At 41.4% G+C, this 22,076-nt stretch overlaps 1 protein-coding gene across 3 annotated transcripts in view; it reads left to right on the plus strand.

The window, feature by feature from the left end:
- PDGFD (platelet derived growth factor D) overlaps positions 1-22,076 on the plus strand; it is a 181,186-nt gene that overhangs the window by 119,567 nt on the left and 39,543 nt on the right. For 2 of the 3 annotated variants that reach the window (XM_050928195.1, XM_050928186.1), the window contains exon 4: positions 16,606-16,665. The exons of the other annotated variant lie outside the window; for it this stretch is intronic. In XM_050928195.1, the coding sequence (XP_050784152.1) occupies positions 16,606-16,665 (60 nt within the window). The remainder of the gene's footprint in view (positions 1-16,605; positions 16,666-22,076) is intronic. 3 annotated transcript variants of the gene reach the window in all.

Here is a 22,076-nt window from a genome sequence, read left to right on the forward strand (position 1 = left end):
AGTTGAGGGGAAAGACATGAACAGGTCTGATTTTGCTGCTGTAAACAGAAGGGTTGTAGTGAGACAGTCACAGATGTGACCACAAAGAGAGAGATCAGGAGTGGAGGGATTAATATGAGAGTCGCTGGCGTAGAAATTATTCTTAAAGCAGGAAGATTAAGACACCCACGGCTGAGGAAGAAAAGGGCACTAAGAATGGAGGCTAGTGAAAGAGGAGGAAATGGAACCACCCATGGAGAGGCTAACGAAGTGGTCAGAGGCAGGATACAAAACAAACAGCAAAGAGACACAAAAACTCAGAGAGGAAGCTGAGGAGAAGGACTGAGAAAGATGAAGATGGAGAAAAGGCCTGTGGGCTTGGCCAAGAAAAAGATCAGTTTTGTATCTCAGTGAAGCTGAGTGGGCAGCACCCAAGTTGCAGAGGACAGAATAGCAGTAAGGGTTGGGAGTAGTCACTGTTGTTAAGGAGCAGGGTAATGAAGAGATGGAGAGATGTGCCAAGGCAGCAGGCAGGAAGAATAAAGGGTGCAGGTTTAGGGAAGTTAGTGACATGCTTGAAAGGAGGGGGACAAGAAGCTGGTGACCAGTTCAGAGTTGGTGTTTTCCTGGCAAGAACGCTACCTGATGGGAAGCATTGGAATTAGGAGAGCTGGGTTTTTGGAGAGTATCAAAGGTGGTGAAGAGGCAGGCGGGTGGGGGTGGAGGTTGTAGGTGTGGAAGTCAGTCATAGGGAGGCAGAAGGGGGAAATACAAAGCTTTTGGCAAGGTGGGTGGAAGAGCTGAAGGAGAGGACAAATAGACAACAGTTGTAGACATCTGTCAGACTTCAACTAGCAAAGCAGTCATTTTCACCTAAAAATAAATTTGAGTCTGTGTTTTCTCAGCTGCAGAAAGTGTGTACGTGGAGACTGTTGTTGACTGAACAGAGTGGTGAAGAGTTGGCCCTTTCCCCTCATCATTCCCTGATGCTTTGACTGCTTAGTTCACATTTGCCTCCCTTTCCGTACAGTATTGTCTACCTGTTTTCCCATAACAATCCTAATTGTGTCAGATTCCTGTTGAAAGTCTTCTTTACTGGGTTAAAGGTAGGGAAGGTATCATGTATGGTTAGGAGCCTAATGGATTCACACCATTATAAGACTCTTGGATTCTGGGTAAGGAATGGCAAGAATTCAAGTGCATGATGGTACTATTTAGCCCTTACTGTATACAGCACTTTGTATCATCCAAAGATTAGGCAAATATAAATTATGAGTTCAAGTACAATACAATAATAAATAATAGAATATAGCAACTCTTTAAAGGAATGGGTCAATGAGATGCATTAACAGCTTTAGATTTTAAAGAACCGGGGTTCTCTGCTGGGAGCACCTAGCAGTTGTGATAGTTAACTAAGAAGTTTATTGTGTATGTGATTTAAAGGTGACAGAGGGAATGCTTGCTTTTCTAAAATATCAAGGTAACTTATAGCCAGGAAAATAGGGGAGGGGCTAACTCACTACCAGGAGTATGTATGATATACATTGGCATCTAAGAAACATATATTTATCATTTCTTACAGTAGCTCCCTAAGGCGTTATTCAGGGTTGAAGACCACTTTTTTCTGGGTTTTATACAAAGAAAAAGGCCTTCCCTGCCTCAAATAATTTACAGTTAAAGCCCTGCAAATCCGCCGGTATCTGCTTTATATCCGTGGATAGCCCAGCCATGATAAGAGCCGGGCAGATAGCAGCAGGGAACTGCAGCAGATCCCCCACCTGCCCTGGGTGAGGAGCCCAAGCAGCCCTCAGGCAGCTCCACAGATCAGCACACAACAGTGACGAGTAGCACTGGAACAGGGGGCCTTGCCTGTCTACATTTCACAGAGGCAGATCCCTCTCCCTTCCCCTCTTCTTCCCACCCAAGGCCCCACCCTCCATTCCCCCGGCCAGGCCAGCATGGATCTCAGCCGGGGAGCTTGGGGAAGCCATGGCGGATCCTCCACCTGCCCACAATGCATGGGGGGGCTGAGAGCAGCCCCCAGCTGTGTTCCTTCCCCCCAGGCTCCCCCCTCAGCCAAGGGCAGGTGGAGGGTCCGCAACTCTGCAGTGGCTCCCACAGCTGCCTGCGCGGCTCTCCCCAACACTGCTCCGGCGTGGGGTGTGCCTCGGAGCCTCAGCCTGGACATGGTAAGTAGAGCTCTGTAAATCCACGGATACCTGTGGATAGCCTCAGACAATTTTTGTGGATCGTGGATTGGATGCGAATACACATTTTTGTGTCCACGCAGGGCTCTTTTTACAGTCATGTTAGTAATGAGAGACAGCAAAGGGTACATATAGAACACAGAAGTGGGTAGACAAGGGCACTTGTGAATACCAGAGATGTATAAATCTGGATAAATAAATAGACGTTGGAGCAGGGGGATTGGATCCGGGGGTGTGGGAGGGGAGAGAATGTGCTCTAATCACCAAGCTATATAGCGATCTCATGCCTGTGTGCACTCTCTCTTTGGCCCAGTGACTTGACTGTCTAATTACTTGGCCACAGTTGAACAGCTGCCACACAGACTGAGGGAGCCCTACATCAAAATACCTCATAACCCAGTCATTAGAGGTGGCAGATCCTTGTTCAAATCTATGTGTAAATTTGGGATTTAGATGCCTAAAGTGGCAGGTAGGTGCCTAAATACTTTTATGAATCTAGCCCTATGTAGATTCTGTACAGAGAAGGGAAGGAACTCCATCTGTCTCCTTCAGGTTACTTCTGATTGACAGATTTCTGCAGGAGAGGGCTGGTGAATGTAGACATATGTTGGATTCCCAAGCTCCCTTTAAAACCATATTGAAAAACTTGTGAAAAGCCTTCACAGGAGGCTGGGTTATTGGTGACTTTTAAATGAAAAGAAGACCTGTGTGTCTTTCCAGTCTTGCAGAGATGTGGGCCTCTGAAGCTCGACTTCCAGTTTTGAATTACACCAATATTATTTATTCCACTACACATCAGTGTTACCTTATAAAGGCTGACACAGACTTCTAGAGTGTTTATCTCAGGCTTGTACTTCAATATCCATTTCATACTCAGAATTGCTACAAAGTGGTGTGTTGTCATTCTTCAGAATCTAGAAAAACATCTCTGCACTAGGTAAAATGTGGGTATGATGGTTTGCAGAATACATTGTGTAGAGAATAAATTATCTCCTTATTTGTTGTAACAGCTATAACCACTCAGAAATACTTATAGCCTTTGATTAAATAGTAGTCCATGTTTTAAGAGTCATTTTAGATTAGTTTTTGTGGTTTGTTGTTCTGTTATAGCATAGCTGCAGGCAATCATAAAATCTAACCATTTTTAAAAGCTTTCAGGTCATCTAGTCCATCTTTCTCCAAGTGCAGGAATGTCATTTATTTTTTGTACATTTATTACTGTTTTGTCCAATAAAGCTTTAAATATGCCAAGTAGAGATGAAGACACAGACTATTAAATCACACTGTCAGAAAGAATTTTTGCCTTGATAGCCTTAATTTTCCCTGTCTTAATGTCATCCCATTCCTTGCTATTATACCTCCTTCCATTATGATAAAGAACTCTCTTTTTCGCGTTGGTGTTTAATCCTTCAGATATTGTAATGTCTTCGTGCCCCCAACCCCTTCGTTATCTCTTAGGCAATAATGTCCACATTTAGCTTTTTAACTTTGCACATCAATCCCTCCAACCTCCTCAACATTTTTGTTGCACTTCTCTGAATTCCCAAACTACCCTCCCCACCTGATTCCAATGTCTTTCTAGAAGTGAGGTGAGCTGAATCCAAAGATTCAAGTGAGATCACACTAGATGTGCGTAGGGAGACACTATTTCCTCTGCTTCTGCATATTTAACTCAAAATTACACTGTCCCCTTTGACTGCCATAAAACAGTAGAAACTTATCTAATTTGCTTTCCACTGTCATCTTAGGGAAAGTCTACACTGCATTTGGAGGTGTGTTTGCAGCTTGGGTAAACATACCTATGCTATCTTTAATCTAGCTAGAGTGACAAAAAATAGCAACGAAGACACGACAGCACAGGCTGTAAGTGCATGTCTACACTGCCCCACTATTAGGACTAAAGTGATGTATTGCAGTAGAGGCACAAACTTAATGGTGCTCTCTGAAGAGGACTACATTAGTACGAACTCTGGACCTTTAAGTTTGTGCTTGCAATGTCCACATAGGGGAGTTACAGTACAGCACTTTGGTGCACACTGCTATTAACACCCCCTTACTCTAAACTGAAGGGAAGTGTAAACATGCCCTCAGCCCTAAAGCTTCCAGGATTTTCTTTCCCTGGGAATATCTCAGACTAGGTTGTATTAGCTTTCACCTTTTCAGGATGTATCTTACTGTGTTATTTCTGACCATCTTTTTAATCTTTCTATGCCCTCAATGGTGTTCACAGCTCCTCCTAATGTAATATAATCTGAAAATGTTATTCTCATACTTCTTACTCTATTTCCTGGAAATAAATAAAGCTGGTCATCAAATTTATGTCTAAATGAAATCGTACCCAGCTACCACTGATCCCTGTGCTACTCCACTAGACACTGCCTCACAGCTGAGTGCTTTGCTATTTGTGATAACCCTTTGTAAGCATTCCCTCATCTACTTTTGAATCCACATGACTGTTTGTATCCAGGCTGAATTGAATTATTTTTGAAATAAGATTTTATGAGATGCTGTTACAAATGCTCTGCTAGAACAGAGATATATCACGTTTCCTGCTCTTCCTTCAAATCCACTAATTTTATAGTTCCAACAAAAACACAGTCCAGTTTGTCTGGGCTATAGTCTCATTGTCTGTGAGAAGAACTTGGACTGATTAATAATTAAAGCCTTGAGCTGGTAAGTGACTCTGCATAGGGCACAGGAGTAGGCCCATACAAAAGTTGCCTGCAGGATCAGGGCCTAAAAATGTTGTTGTTGTTTAGAGCTGAGGAATCCATGTACCTGTTGTTATTCAGCGATATCAATCTCTTCTCTGACCTAGGGTTGTCCTTGCAAACAAGATTAATTCATCTTAATCGCTTTTGCTTGGTGAACTGTTTTAAATATATAAAACAGTGCTATATGGCAAGAGAGTAACTCATTTTCAAGGTCATGTTATTCTGTGCTGCAGGTGCAATAGACTATGGCTGTTGTTCCCAGCTGCAGAAATGCTCATTTTTAATAAGTGCCAGTTTCCCAGTATATTTCAGGATGTACAGCATTTCTTGCAATAAGTTTCCATATGAGTGAAAAACTAGTTACAGCATTTATCTCTTCTCATTCCCTTGACTCAATGCAAATTGCACATCACTTCTCCCAACTAGGCCCCACACCTGCAAACAAACACACACTTCACTTTACTCCTGTGAGTAGTCTCATGTTTGCAGGAATGGGGCCCTACTGGAGAAGTGCATGTGTCCTGATTGTTGGATTTACTGCATGTAGGTTCATGGTGCAGCTTCGTGTCAGTAAATTCTACAAAAACCCTTATGTGGATGTTAATCACTTAGACCCAGATCCACAAAGGATCCATTGATTTCAAAGGAAGTGAAGACCCTAAATACCTTTGTGGATCTGGGCCCTAGTTATTCTCTTTCCACTCTCTGCCATTATTCTGAATGACAGAATTAATACCACTGATGAGCTAAGCAGACCCATTTAACATCTTCTCTTTCTAAAGCAGTGTTTCCCAAACTTGGGACGCTGCTTGTTTAGGGAAAACCCCTTTTGGGCCGGGCCTGTTTGTTTACCTACTACGTCTGCAGGTCCAGCCAATCGCGGCTCCCACTGTTCCAGGCCAATGGGGGCAGCGGGAAACGGGGGCCAGCACATCCCTCGGCCCGCACCGCTTCCTGCAGCCCCCATTGTCCTGCAGCTGCAAACCGCGGCTAGTGAGAGCCATGATCGGCTGTACCTGTGGACACGGTGAACAAACTGGCCCGGCCCACCAGGGGCTTTCCCTGAACAAGCAGCGTCTCAAGTTTGGGAAACACTGTCCTAAAGGAGAATCTCTGTTTTCTTTTTTAAGTTAAAATAAAACTAATAGTCTCAATCCCTTTTCCTTGTGAAAATCCTCTTGAAATGTGGAGCCAGATCTTCTGCTTTGTAAATCAGAATAGCTCTGCTGTCTTCGCTGGAGCCATGGTAATTTACACAACTATCTTGCCCATTTGTCTTTTGTATGGCAACTTGAAAAGTAACATTAAAAGTTGACATCTGAGCTTGCCATCTGCTCAGTTGCTTCCAGTGGCATGAAATGAATAAAGGCTGGCCCTCCAGAAAAGAGTCTTAGAGAGCAGAGGTTCACTAGATGTTCCATGGCTTGGATGTCTTCTCCACATTCATATGATGGGCTGTCTTTCATTTCCCATTTGTGTAAGAAGTAACTGCAACGCCTGTGTGAGATTACAATGTGGTTTGCTGTGATCCATCTTATGTGCCATGGTGAAGCCAAGTGGTTGGTCTTTAAGATCCATAATCAGGTCTTGTTTCTTGGCCCCCAATGTTTTCCCACAGTGTCTGTCACTTGTCTTTTGGTGAAAGTCCTGAGATTTTGACAGCTAACCAGAAGGGGTTTCTGGACTTAAGGCAACCTTTTGGGAAGAGTTGGAGATCTTTGTAGATGAGCAAGTCTGGGTTGGTTATATAGTCGTATTCTTCTATTGTGGCTGCGTGTCTTCAGAGGGATGGTGGTATGATATGCACAAAGACGGGGAGCCAGGCTGTTGGTGTTGACCTCAGCACTCCTGTGACAATTCTCAGAGCAGTATTCAGTTGCATGTTGATACATATCGAATCTACGTTACCTGTCCATAAGGGCCTGCAGTATTCAGCTACTGAGATGACAAGGGCTAAGGTTGTCTGCAAGGAATTTCTGCATCCCGCCTAATCCCAGTTATTTTGTGAATGCTTTAGGTGCTATCAGAATGTGTAGTGTAATATATACCTTTATAGCTGAGTGCCTCCTGTCCTGTAAGGGTGCATAATGTAAACAAGGCCCTGCATAAAATCATTTTATGTATGTGAATACAGATAGTCAGCACCTACCCATCATATTTTAGCTTATGACATCCACCCCCTTTTCTATAAACATGTGAGTTGATATGGAAAAATCAGTATTACTAAACCTCTGAGAAGAAAAGGCACTCAGGTCAGGTAATGCAAGGCAGCAAAAAAATAGAACACTCCACTCCCCAAATACGTAATTTATCTCCATCACAAATGTGTGAAAATAAAAGCTCTCTGCCTTCTTACCTTAGCAATAGCTTTCAGTGCTTGCACTACTGGCTCAGTGCTGGTTCAAGTACATTTTCTAGGTGCATTAAGAAATAAATTAGAAACATGGAAAGTTCTTATATTGCTAACTCCATGATATCCATGGGCTAGCACAAATGTAGGTGTTCTGCTTCGGCAGTGCCTATTTACTAGAGCTTCTCAGCCTGAACAAAGAAGGGGGTGGGGAAGGCAAGTTACATTGAAACAAATCAGAGTTAAAAACGACCAGCTACAGCCTGATGGTAGTTAAAAAATACACTGACAGGTGCTCAGTAAAGACTCAAAACTTAGGGCCAGATAGTGAAAGGTTGCTGCCTGAAGGTGCAGAGAGTTTCCTCCCAGTGTTTCCTTCCTTTAGTCTCCATGCAGGGACAACCACAGTGGCAGACCTTGCAGTCACCTGAGCACAGTGACGGCTTCCCTCCAGCACAGCCATAGGAGATGGATGGAGACAGAGACGTGACCCCACCCACCGCTGCCCCACAGAGGGGAGGGCATGCTTCCGTCCCTTAAGGGGTGCGTAATAACAGCTGTGCTCCTGCAGTGTGCCTGGTTGCTCTGTAAGATACGGTACCTAAGAGCCATAATGCTTCTTGGAGCTCCTCATTAGACAATATGGTATCTCTAGTGATGCAGAGAGTGGAGCTATCACCTCCCTGGTCCATGATGTAGTATGTATGTATGCAGCCCAAAGTCGCCTTGACTTTTTGTGTCACTGTATCACACTGCAAACTAGCATCAAGTTTTTCGTCTGTTATCACCCCCAGCCTTTCTTTGGCATTAGTCTTTTGAGTTTCCCCCTACCATTGAGTACGGTATCTGGTTCTGATTCTTTTTCTCCATTTACATTTTTTAAATGGAATCTTGTAAACAAATTGGAAAATAATATAGAAAAATGTTATTTCTATGTAATCTGTATCAGTTATAGGAATCTTAAGTGTTACTTTTAACAATAGTAGGTAAAAAACAGAAGTGTGAAAAGTTTTAACATGAGTAATAACTTATTGGAACACATAGAACTGGTGCTGAAAACTAAGTTGCTTTTTTTCCTTCTCTAATTACTAGGTTGAGGTCAGATTAAAATAATCCAAATAAGCTATATTCTTCACTGTTTGCACTAAATCAGCAGCTTTTGATCCCATCAGTAAACTAAAAAGCTGGCAGAAGATGATGCTTGTATTCTGGAAAGTTGTCATTCTTGGGGGTTTTGGTGGTGGTTGTTTTTTTTCTATTATCATAGGAAGTTTATATAGCATTTTTAGTCATCCTTAAAAGGGCCATGTCTGCCAGTCAAAACGTGAGGGTAAACAAAGTGTTTTGCTTTGCATTATCCCTCTGAACATGACACATGCTTCTGAGGCATGTTTACTGCAAAATTAAATGGACTCCGTTGGGAGTGAACTCAAAACAAATGGAACCTTCAAAAGAAATCAATAGCTGGGATTGCTGTTGGAGCAGCTAATGTCCCTCATCGGTATTTTTTTACATTTTATCCCAGCATTAGAGCTAAATCTGCTTAGATTCAGTTAAAGCATTTTCCCCACCTTCTGTTTCACCAAATCTCAGCTCAGCATTTCCTGAGCACATCAGAGCACTTAACAAATCATCCTAATGAGAAAACAGAGAATTTGGAATATTAAATATACATAGCTTATATTTGTAAGTGATTTTTATGTTTTATTTTCCACAATATGTGGAATGTGCTTAATTTCCTAGAAACAAGGGTGCAGGAAAAATTATCTTGTTTCCTAGGAGTTTTTCCTCCTTTAATTTTTTCCTCATGCATAACCCTAATTACAGGACCATTCAGTATGGGCACACTTTGGGATCAGTCACACCAAGGGTAATGCTAGCTTAACTGCACATGATGTCAGTGCTTTCTGTTAATTTTAAGGACTTCTTTGCCCACCTGGGCGCTGTCGGGCTAGTAAATTGTCAATTTTGGGGGCGGGGGTTCAATTTTGCTCAGGGCAGCTTTTACCTGTTTCCGAGGAAGCTGCCTCCAAACACTGTCAGTCAGCATGACAGAAGTTCACCAGAGTCCTCTCAATGGCATTGGATTCTGCATTAAGAATGAGATTCTGACTCCTGGGGTCAGTGTGTTCAAGCAGGGAGACTTGGTGTTACAAAACCACCCTCTCCACCTCTGGTAGTACACAGCTTTGAACTCCTGCAGCAGAACTCATGCCAGTAAACATCTATTCAGCACAGTATAGTGCTAAAATCTGCGGCTCCGTTAAAAATGACCTCAGAGTGACAGCTGAGTATTTACATTTAATGCTGTTGATTTACATTTTGTTCACAATTATTTAACTTTGTGGCATGCACCCGAGTGCTTGATGTTAACAAACTGGCCCTTGTAGGCCCAGGGCTGAGGATGGACATATTTTATAAACTGAAAATAATTAAACCTAATGCCCACTTTGTACATCATACCAGTAGAGATTCTTGTGCCTCTCACGTTACATGCATCAGAGAGGAAGCTCAGCAGCAGCTTAATGTTAGTTGACATCTTGTTTTTCAAAGGCAGAGATGCTGCCTTATATGGGATAAAATGTTACCCTGCCTTTACGATAGTTCAGTTAAATGTCAAGTGGTATGTGCCTTGCACTTCCTTATAACATACCTATACCCCTCACCCATTCCCATTATTCCAATAACAGGGGAAGGAATAAAAGGATTATTGACCAGTCTAGCCCAGTATCCTGTCTTCTGTTAGTGGCCAATGCCAGGTGCCCCAGAGGGAATGAACAGAACAGGGAATCATCAAGTGTTCCATTTGCTGTCCCTCATTCTCATCTTCTGGCAAACAGAGGCTAGGGACACCATTCCTGCCCATCCTGGCTAATAGCCATTGAGACACATCAAATAGACACATCAAGCTGAGATTGACTTAGATCACAATTATAGCTGAAAACTTTAGTCTTCTTTTATAGAGTTTGGCATCTCAGACTTACTATTCTACTATAAAAAGTGAATATGTCAGCACTGATCAGAAGTGATTCTGGATGTCATTTCACACATATTAACATAGCCAGAATTGATTATAGGATTATAGCTACTGATATCTAGTGGCAGCTGGGCTTCAGGAACTCAATGATTTTAAAAAAGGATATCATTTCCATTAAATTCCATACGGTTTTAGGGTATTTTCTGTAGAACTGTATTGGGTTCATAACATTTTCTGTAGAATTGTATTGGGTTCATCAAGATTGACAGTGTTAGGACAGACTCTGTGGAAAAGAGCCTGTCCTAACACTGTCAATCTTGAGGTATCAACTCCATAATGCTAACCTGCTGTTTTTCCTCTGTCTATGAGGGCAATCAATGAAAGGATGTCCTCATATCCCCTTCCTGCCATTCAAATGTTTACTATTTATTCTTATTGCTGCTGTTGCTAATGAGTGCAGGAATATCTGGAAATTAACCTATCAACTCTCCTTATCAATAACCTTCTTTCTACATTTATAAGACCCTTAGGAGTGCTCATTCAATCAGATTGATTGGTTAGCCATGCATTATGATATTTTCTTTGGACATATACATTATCTAATGGAAGGGAGCATCCAGTTGAAGATACCATTAAACTCTTAAGAGAGTGATAAAAAGTGTTTTAAAAAAATATGCTGCTAACTTTAATGGCCTAATCCAAAGTCCAGTGATATCAGTGGGCTTTGTATTAGGCCCTAAATCTGTAATTTAACTCCCAAATTCTGGGAAACCTTCTGGAAATCAGGTAGTAGGTACGTCCGTTCTGTTACTTACTCATGGAGGTGCTTTGCAGTTGCAGAATGGCAGGTCTGGTTTTAGTATCCAGGTTGAGGCTTGTTTGAAAATGTGAGCAAGCAGCAAACTCAATCATAGATTCATGGAGTTTGAGACCAGAGAGACTTGTAATCATTTAGCCTGTCCTCCTGCATAACACAAGTTATGGAATTTCACCCATAGATTCCTGCATCAAGTCTATAACTTGTGGTTTAACTGGAGCCTATAATTGAAAAAAGGTATCCAAACTATGATTTGAAGATTGCAAGCAATGAAGAATTTACCACATCCCTTGGTAATTTGTTTCAATGGTTACTTACACTCACTGTTAAAATATGTTCTTTATTTCCCATTTGAACTTTGCTGACTTCAGTTTACAGCCACTTTGCAAGCTAAAGAACCTTCTAGTATCAGATGTCCCCTTGTGTAGATAATTATAGCTCATGATCAAGTCACTGCCTAACTTTCCCCTAAGAGTCGCAGAATAATAGTGTTTAAGGCCAGAAGGAACCACCAGATCATCTAGTCTGACCTCCTGTACATCACAGGCCACCAACACCACCCAGCCCCCACAAACTGATCCCAACAATTGAAATTAGACTGACATATTACAGCCCACAGAATACTGATCCATTATGTGCCACAGGTGGACTAACGCCCAACACTGACCTCCTTTAGTTTTACATTGCAAGGCATGATTTCCAGATGACGAACTATTCTTGTAGCTCTTCTCTGAACCTTCCCTAATTTTGCAGCATCTTGTTTATAGTGTGGCTACCAGAACAGGACATAGTGGTCTCTTCCCTGCTGTATACAGAAGTAATACAGCTTCTCTGTTCCTACCCAGTATCTTATTTTATGGAAGCAGATATCCTTAGACACTCCTAGAAGAGCTATTAATAAATACTGCAGGGATTAGAAAGTGAAAACACACTATGTGATTAATTGAAATTATGGTAAGTGAGCAAATTTACAGGCAGCTTCTAATTTATGCCTGTGTCATTTCTATTCATCTTCAAAACCAAAGTTGCTGCGTGCTACAGCACTTCCTGAAAAATTATCATGAAACAGCCCAAGTGCACAAGTGTATTTATCACAGTGTTTCTTTAATGGAATTGTCGCTTTACTAATGCTGCTTGCTTGATATAACACTGTTCTTTCCATTTTTTTATTATTTCACTTAAATACCTGTCACTTTATTATACGTGATGATTACAGGGTTCACTCCTCTGTAAGTATATCAGCACTGAAGCCAATTACAGGGGAGGGGGAGAAGGGGGAAATAAAACCCAGTCTCACCACAACTTGTGCCTGGAATATTAATGTTTACTAGGGTAACTTCTGTTGCCCTGGATGCAGGAAGTTCTTCTATAATCTGATCTGTCTGTCTGTAAACAGGTAATATTCCTATCTTACATTTATTTCCTTGCCTTTAGTCACTTAAATATTAACAGAATTTAAAACATTTTTTCCTTATGGTTTGCTGTTTCAAGGGTTTTTCCTGTAGGGCCTCCTCTGTCCTATTCCCTGCTTCGTTATGTCATAGTAAGATGTTCCAACTAGCGACCCAAAAAAAAGTTCCAACTACTTTTATGCTCCTAGACTAGAACTGACTGGACATGCCTTTTCTAATCTCTTATGACTCACCAAAATCATCTCTGATGTCAGGATAATTCTACGCAGTCCATTTGATGATGTGTCTAAGACATTTATCACTCTGGCATCTGAGCACAAATAGAGCTCAACTTTTTCAGCTTTTTATGTTCCTGACTTTGGTTTTTCCTTTTTTTTTTTTTTTAACTTTTCTTTTCTCTCTTCCTCTACCTTCTCACTTAGAATGACCATGGGAGGCAATGGCTCTTCTGGGAGAGGGGCTTATTAAAGAGGTGGGTCTTATGTTTAGATATGTCAGGTTCAGGCCCTCTCAGATCTCCTGTTCCCTCCAACCCTGGGATATTTTGATTCCTTGATCCTGAGAGTATCATCTTGAGTTTTACTGGCTGTATCATATCTGTGGAATTTGGTCATCTTGGTGGTTTGTGGATGGATAGGCAATCTTTGACTGAGGCCCTGAAGATTGGGAGTAGGAGCTTTAATTCAATCAGGAAGGTCCAAATTGTTACCTCCCTATTTTTCCAATATGAAGTGCAAATATAGTTTTGATCTTTTTAAAACAAATGTTTGTTTATTGCTGCTTGAAAATAATGACTACAAAATAGCCAGAAGCCTAGTACTCATGGCAAACCCTACAAAAGCAAACCAGCATGAGCTCATCAGATAGTATGTGATACCTAAATGTGATACCTAAACATATCTCTCAGATGTCTGTGGGATTTTTATGAATATAGAAGGCAAAGGAGAAAAGAAACTACTTTGATGCAATTCCTTTAAATAACTGGGAGCTGGAGCCAGTAGATTATAATTAACTCAGAACTGTGTTTGGGTTGAAAGCTCTTTAGAAGCCAGAAATGGCTGCAGCTGCTTTAAGGGGTGGTAGAACAAAGCCATCTAGCAATGCATGGTTTATGTTGAGTTTTAGTAGATGAAGTATAATCACCAAAACAAAATGTGCAGTCAGTGAGATCCAAGAAGCAAGTGGTGCACCTAATCATCTCAACAACTTGGCAACAGCTATCTCAAAAAAACTCACTGTTTCCTTATCTTTAATATTAAGCAACATAAGAGAGTAGAGTCATTTCAAGCATAAGAAAATATCGTGTCTGGAGTCTCCTCTAAACAGCTGAGAATACAAATTGTCCCTGTGTTAAATTAATGTTTCAGCACTCAATGCCACTTGTCTTGGGAGTGCAGAAGGGTAATTTTTGATGCGGGGAGTTGGTTGCAAAGTTCTGAAACTAGCAAATGTTATCAGGGGATCTGTGGGCCTGTTGAATTGGTTCCTATCTAACATCAAAGTCAGACTTAACTAGAACTGGATGAACAATTTCAAAGTAATATGGCAAATGTCCTTTTTCCTGTGTTATTTGTGAACTGGTTATAGCATATGCTGTTTACAATAATAGATGCATAATTTGTGCAAATAAATTGTCTGTGGATTGTTTGCAAATTGTCCACTTTAAATATGCACAGTTGGATATCTGCAATTTCATTTGCCACCTAAATGACGTATAGTTTGTGTTCTCTGGTTGAATAACCTAAAATTTATAACCCGAAGGTACCTAAAGAAATCATGTGCTTTTGATTATCTCAGGTAAAGGGTGGACTGAGGGAAAGAAGCACTTCAGAAAGAGAGCAAGAGAGAGAAAAAGCTTTGAATAAGCAAGTGTGTGAATTTTTGGACATTTAATATTTTTTACTGTGCTCTTTAGCAAAATGTAGAGCATTATATATAGCTATGCATGTGGACTCCGGATTTGAAAATAGCTAGGTTCCTTCCTTACTGTGGAAGAGAGAAAGCTATGACAGATTTATTGATGGTCTAGCAGGCTTTATGTTAAATTCTCTTGTGTCATATTCACACCACATAATTGTGTGTGTGTGTGTGATCTTACTTGCAATTGAAGTCAATAGAGCAATGCTGATTTAAACCAGTGGAGAATCTGGTCCTCCCAGTTTCACCCTGTATTGACTACCAAATTAAAACACATTGCAGGTGTATTTTCAGTTGGTGTGAATTGGTATAGCTGAGGATCTGGCCCTATAGTTTAAATGCATTTATGATGAAGTTCTATTATTAGGACTGATTTATATATTTTGCACAAGCTGAATATAAGGCTGTGTTTGTGTTTCAAAATCTTTATATAGATTCATAGATTCTAAGGCCAGAAGGGACCATTGTGATCATCTCGTTTGACCTCCTGTACAGCACTATATACCATAGGCCTTCCCTAAAATAATTCCTAGAGCATATCTTTTAGGAAAACATCCAATTATGATTTTAAAATTGTCAATGATGGAAAACCATCATGACACTTCATAAATGGTTGCAATGGTTAATTACTTTCACTGTTTCACTTTCACTGTTAAAAATGTATACCTTATTTCCAGCCTCAATTTTTCAAACTTTCAACTTTGCCATTGGATTGTGTTATACCTTTCTGTGCTAGATTGAAGAGCCCATTTTTAAATACTTGTTCCCCATGTAAATACTTAGACTCTTCTCTGAACCCTCTCCAGAGGGTTCCAATTTATCAAGGGCTAATGCATCAAAATATTAGATTCTCTCTTTTGGCCACATTGGGAGCTTATGTTCAGCTGATTATCTACCACAACTCCCAAACCTTTTTCAGTCACTGCTTCCTAGGAAGAGTTCCTCATCATGCAAGTATGGTCTACATTCTTTGCTCCAAGAGGTATACATTTACATTTAGCCATATTAAAATGCATATTACTTGTTTGCACATAGTTTACCAACCAATCCAGATTGCTCTGAATCAGAGACCTGGCCTCTTCAATATTTACAAGTCTCCCAATTTTTGTGTCATCTGCAAACTTCATCAGTGATGATTTTATGTTTTCTTCCAGGTCATTGACAAAAAATGTTAACTAGTGTAGGTCCACGAACTAATCCCTGAGGGAACCCACTGAAACAGACATGCTCGATGACAGTTTCCCACTGTTATATTTTGAGACCTCTCAATTAGCCAGTTTTAAATCCATGTTAAGTTTACAACATTGTAGTTTTTTATCAAAATGTCATGTGGTGCTAAGTCAAACCCGTTGCAGAAGTCTAAGCGTATTACATCAACACTATTAACTTTATCAATCAAACGTGTAATTTCAAGTTAGTTTAACAGGATCTATTTTCTATAAAACCATATTGATTTGTATAAATTGCATTACCCTTCTTTAATTTTTATTAATCAAGTCCCGTATCAGTCACTCCATTATTTTGCTCAGGACCAATGTCAGGCTGACTGGCGTACAATTACCTAGGTCACCCTGTTTACTCTTTAAAAAATTGGCACAGTTTTCTGTCCTTCAGACAACTTTCCTCCAGTCTTCTGGAACTTCTCCAGTACTCCAAGATTTATTGAATATTGACATCATACAACCTTCATTTCTTGGTCTTTTAATGCTTCTAGTTGGAATACATAATTTTTTTTTAACTAGAAATGGACAAAACTGTCATGGAGCTAAATAATTCCTCTGTGTTATTAGATTTGTCTCAAATTGGCCTGTCCACCATTAAGTAATTGTTTCCTATTACTGTACAGACATCCAGGCTATATTCCATCTGGAACTGCCAATTTTTTTTATTATTTTTTGATAATGGCACTTCTAATATAAATGGCTTGTTCCCATAATGTTTGAAACAAGTATTATTATGATTAATGATTATTATTTAATATTTATATTACAATAGCACCTAAAGACCTTAACCCCATTTTGTTAGGTGCTGTACAGACATAGAATACGTAACTATCCATACCCCAAAGAGCTAATTCATAAGGGATGGAGAAGAAAAGCAGAGATCTCTTCTATGGACCAGGTTTCAAAAGGGTGAAGGACACTGAACACTGATACATTGTGTAAGGGTCTGGTAGTTAACTTTAGGACATTGCCTTGACTGTGATTTTTCCTATGGGTTTCTCCCCTTTAGGATGATTTCCAGCCTGCAGCATCAGAAACCAACTGGGAGTCAGTCACAAGCTCTGTCTCAGTAAGTAGCTTGTTACTATTTTGCCCATGAAAGGATTGGTAGAATGGTTTTCAGTCCAATGTAAATGCATCTCTACAGGGGAACTACTGCTTGACCTGTAAGCAGGAGATTAAGTGAGATGTGTTCTTCAAACTCATTCTAGACTGTCAATCATTTTTAGGGAGTGTAGGGTGGAAGGCAAGAAATGTCAGCAGCTATTTTAACCACATGGGATGGCCAGTGGATAAATACTTAGCACTTTCAAACTGAATCCTCCTAACAAAAAAAATCCTTTACATTTTGAGATGTAAAGTTTCTTGGTCTAAACACATGAGCATATTTTGCAATAATTAGCATTAAAGGCAAGCCAGTAGGAGAACGGATTAACTTTTTTGAATTTTCATTACTGAAGATTTTTTGTAGCACCAGCAATTAAATTAAATCTTAATTCGACAGCTCATTTTGTGTAACTAAATATGACTGTAAAAAAAAGAAAACCCAATTAAAAATCTCCTCACTCTTTCACTTTATTTGATTTATGTCACACAAAAAATCAGCCCCGGCAGCATTTTCAAGCAAAACTTAGGGTATGTCTACACTGCAATTAAACACCCACGAATAGCCATGTTAGCTGACTGAGGTTTGCAGTGCTTCAGATTTGGGGCTATTTAATTGCAGTGTAGACATCTGGACTCAGGCTGGAGCCCATGCTCTGAAACCCTCTCTAGCTGCGGATGTTTAATTGCACTGTAAACAGATTCTGGGACCACACCATGTGGAAGAGTAATGCCAGCATCAGACTTGGTAATGGTACAGTCCCTCTGCCATATGCTGCATTGTCCAGTCCCACACTCACAGCGTGTATTCACTTGACAGCTCCTTTTATATAACAAGTACAGACGCCCTCCAGGTTACACAAACATCACTTAGGCAAATCTGCACTTACGGGAGAAGTTCCGTAAGCTAGTAATAGTGGTGGGGGTTTTTTTGGTTTGGTTTGGTTTTTTGCATTATGGTCGGGTATATGTTTCCGACTTACTCAAAATTCGAGTTACGCAAGGCGTTCCGGAACGAAACACTTGTGTAAGTCGGGGAGCGTCTGTAGCAAGACAGATAGTGATTGGAGTGAAACTGACCAGTTAGGTCAAAGCTTGGAAAATACTGGATGATGGTGATACTGTTATAATACTTAACCTCCATAGTAAAGTGCTTTGAAATCCTTGGATTAAATCTGTTATATGAGTCCTAATTCTGAGTAATAGTATTATCGAGGGCCTGGCTCTATTAGACATATCGAAAGGATATCAGGGTGGTATTTGGTAAATCATGTTCTCCTTCTATAATAACTATTTTTCTTCCTCCTAACATATTTTGTTGTGCATTTTTATCTGACAATATGTAATTTGAAAAAATGGGAAATTGTCTTTGAAAATGTAAGAGTAAAGCTCCCTCATCAGGTACCTGGGATCTTGAGATCAAATTACACTGAAAACATTGTCACAGTGATTGCCCTCACCATAGTAAAGTGCCAAAAATGTACAATAATAATCCATAACCCTTTTCCTATGGAAAACCTTTCACAAGATTGTTGTTTCTATTTGTTGTATGTGCTTATATGGCCCTTATCACCATAGTATCAGCGCACTTTAAAATTATTATAATTATTTATCATCCTAGCACTCCTGAGAGATAGGGAAGTATTATCCCCATTTTACAGATGGGAACCTGAGGCTGAGAAGCCTGTGGCTGAACCAGAAGCTGAGCCCAGGTCTCTTGGTCCAGTTCAATGCCACAGCTCCTTCTCCACTGAGCATACCATAGTTAGGTAGTAAGCATCAATAACCTTATTTCGTAGTTAGGGAAACTGAGGCAGATAAGATGAGCTATTTGCCCATGACCACGTAGTCAGGTCGAGACCTCAGGAATGCCTAATTCTTTGGCATAAAGAGGTTCACAGATTCTACTGTGGGTCTTCAGTCAGCATGGTAGGGCAGAACTTTAACCTGTCAATCACAGGCATAGTTATACTCTGTTCCTACCAAAGAGCCTGGCAATAATTGACGGGTTTGAGTTCCACCTCCCAAACCTGCAAACACCCTAAAGACCCACTGTAAGATCTTGCAGGAAAAAAATACATTTGAGTACGCGCACATGCATTTTCCTGTTCCCAGGCTTGAGCTCAAATCACTGAACCACACCTCATGCTTTTCCTCACGAGGCTTAAAGCAGCATCTCCTCCATCTGCCTGTAGTCTAAAGTTCTGGAGCCCATCACTAACCCCAGAATGAGATCTTTCACCCAGCAGAGCCATTATGTCCAGTCCCCAGTCTTGTGGTTCAGTATATAATGATCTGATTCAACAACTGAACTTCTGCAAAACTGCATATCCCATTCACAATAATACAGAACGACTTCATCATCACTAATAGAATAGTAATGAAAAATAATGAACACCAAATGAACTAATGGTCTGGTTCGGATTAGAAAAGAGCTGCCAGTGTGTCTTATGAAACTCACAGTATGTTGAATGTTTAAGTAACTAACAAGAAGTGCATGATGTGGTAACTGTGAACCCTTTCACATTGTACTGTTCTTCTATGTCTTCTCTCAGTCACAGAAATCAGATGGCACAAGCTTTTCATAAATCCAATATTTAGCTCTTGGCAGGACAAAATAGAGGCAGCTTTGAAGTTACTTTTGGGTCTGTCACATGACGTAGCTGCCAATAGGTTATCTGAGCTAAAATAATCCCTCTGCATTGCCTATTGCTCTGAGGGCTTGTCTACATCACAAAGTTGCAGCGCTGGTGAGGGGGTTACAGCGCTGCAACTTAGGAGGTGTACACATCTGCAGGGCATCACCAGCGCTGCAACTCCCTGTTTGCAGCGCTGGCCATACTCCCGTTTTGTCTCGGGTGTAGAGGATCCAGCGCTGGTGATCCAGCGCTGGTAATCAAGTGTAGACACTTACCAGCGCTTTTCTTGACCTCCGTGGAATAAGCAGGTATCCCAGCATACCTGAGGAAGCCTCTGGTAATCAAGCAGGTCTCCCCCGGTTTGCTCTCGCGTTCCCCACACCCCCGAGCAAGCAGGTCTCCTTCCCTGCGGTTTGCAGGGTGGTTCGGGGAACGCGAGAGCAAACCGCGGCGAAGCTGGTCTCCTTCCCTGGTTTGCTCTCGCGTTCCCCGAACCCCTGTGCAAGCAGGTCTCCTTCCCTGCGGTTTGCAGGGTGGTTCGGGGAACGCGAGAGAAAACCGCAGCGAAGCTGGTCTCCTTCCCCGGTTTGCTCTCGCGTTCCCCGAACCCCCGAGCAAGCAGGTCTCCTTCCCTGCGGTTTGCAGGGTGGTTCGGGGAACGCGAGAGCAAACCGCGGCGAAGCTGGTCTCCTTCCCCGGTTTGCTCTCGCGTTCCCCGAACCCCCCTTGAAGCCGCCCAACAGCGCTGCAGTGTGGCCACATCTAACACCACTTGCAGCGCTGGTTGCTGTAAGTGTGGCCACTCTGCAGCGCTGGCCCTATACAGCTGTACTAATACAGCTGTAACAACCAGCGCTGCAAAATTGTAGATGTAGACATACCCTGAGAAAGTTGAACTTTTTTGTGTGTGTGAACTGAGTTGAAGTCCTGAGTAGAAATTTTGTAACCCAAAGAAGGTATCATAACCTTAGTCCCAGATTTGGACCTTAGCGTCCAAAATATGGGGGTTAGCATGAAAACCTCCAAGCTTAGTTACCAGCTTGGACCTGGTACTTGCTGCCACCACCCAAAAAATTAGAGTGTTTTGGGGCACTCTGGTCCCCCTGAAAAACCTTCCCTGGGGACCCCAAGACCCAAATCCCTTGAGTCTCACAACAAAGGGAAATAATCCTTTTTCCCTTCCCCCCTCTCTGTTCCCAGTCCTGGAAACAAAAGTACTTTCCTATTCCCCCAGAGGGAATGCAAAATCAGGCTAGCAATCCAACACACAGATCTCCCCTGATTTCTTCCTCCCACCAATTCCCTGGTGAGTACAGACTCAATTTCCCTGAAGTAAAGAAAAACTCCAACAGGTCTTAAAAGAAAGCTTTATATAAAAAGAAAGAAAAATAAGTACAAATGGTCTCTCTGTATTAAGATGATACAATACAGGGTCGATTGCTTAAAAGAATATTGAATAAACAGCCTTATTCAAAAAGAATACAAATCAAAGCACTCCAGCACTTATATTCATGCAAATACCAAAGAAAAGAAACCATAGAACTTACTATCTGATCTCTTTGTCCTTACACTTAGAAACAGAAGACTAGAAAGTAGAAACTACTTCTCCAAAGCTCAGAGAAAGCAGGAAGACAGACAAAAGACTCAGACACTCAATTCCCTCCACCCAAAGTTGAAAAAATCCGGTTTCCTGATTGGTCCTCTGGTCAGGTGCTTCAGGTGAAAGAGACATTAACCCTTAGCTATCTGTTTATGACACGCCCCCCAAATTGCAGACAGTGGGGAAGCTCACTGGCGGCGATTTCCTTCTAGAACTTGAAAATAACCAGATTAATACAACACATACACCTTTACATATACTCCTAAGTATATAACTAACAGACTTCTACATTTTAAGAACACTTTTTAACTACTGAATTCTGGGAAACTCTCACGGGAGAGTGCATCAGCAACTTTATTAGAAGCTCCTGTGATGTGTTGAATTTTAAAATTAAAATATTGGAGAGCTAAACTGCAACGAAGAAGTTTCTTGTTGTTCCCCTTGGCAGTATGAAGCCACTTTAGTGCAGCATGGTCAGTTTGTAGTTGGAACCGCCGTTACCAAACATATGGGCGTAGCTTTTTCAGGGCGTACACAATGGCATAGCATTTCTTTTCACTGACTAACCAGTGACTTTCCCTCTCAGACAGTTTCTTGCTGAGAAACACGACAGGATGGAAGTTGTGATCTGTTGCTTCCTGCATGAGCACTGCTTCTATACCACGCTCAGATGCATCTGTGGTTACTAGGAATGGCTTGTCAAAATCCGGGGCCCTGAGCACAGGGTCAGACATGAGCGTTGCCTTAAGTTGGGTAAAGGCCTTTTGACACTCATCAGTCCACTTAACTGCATTTGGCTGGGTCTTTTTGGTCAGGTCAGTCAGTGGGGCAGCGATTTGGCTGTAGTGGGGTACAAATCGCCTGTAGTATCCGGCCAAGCCTAAGAAGGATTGGACCTGCTTCTTGGACCGTGGGACAGGCCACTTTTGGATAGCATCCACCTTGGCCAGTAGGGGGTTTATGGTTCCTCGACCCACCTGGTGCCCCAGGTAAGTCACTCTGTTTTGGCCTATTTGACACTTTTTGGCCTTAACAGTTAGTGCTGCCTGCCTGATGCGCTGAAAGACCTTTTACAGGTGTAGTAGGTGTTCGGGCCAGGAGTCTGAAAAAATGGCCACATCATCGAGGTAGGCAACT

The sequence above is a fragment of the Gopherus flavomarginatus genome, chromosome 1 (genome assembly GCF_025201925.1).
Source record: "Gopherus flavomarginatus isolate rGopFla2 chromosome 1, rGopFla2.mat.asm, whole genome shotgun sequence".
In the NCBI taxonomy this organism is placed as follows: domain Eukaryota; kingdom Metazoa; phylum Chordata; order Testudines; family Testudinidae; genus Gopherus; species Gopherus flavomarginatus.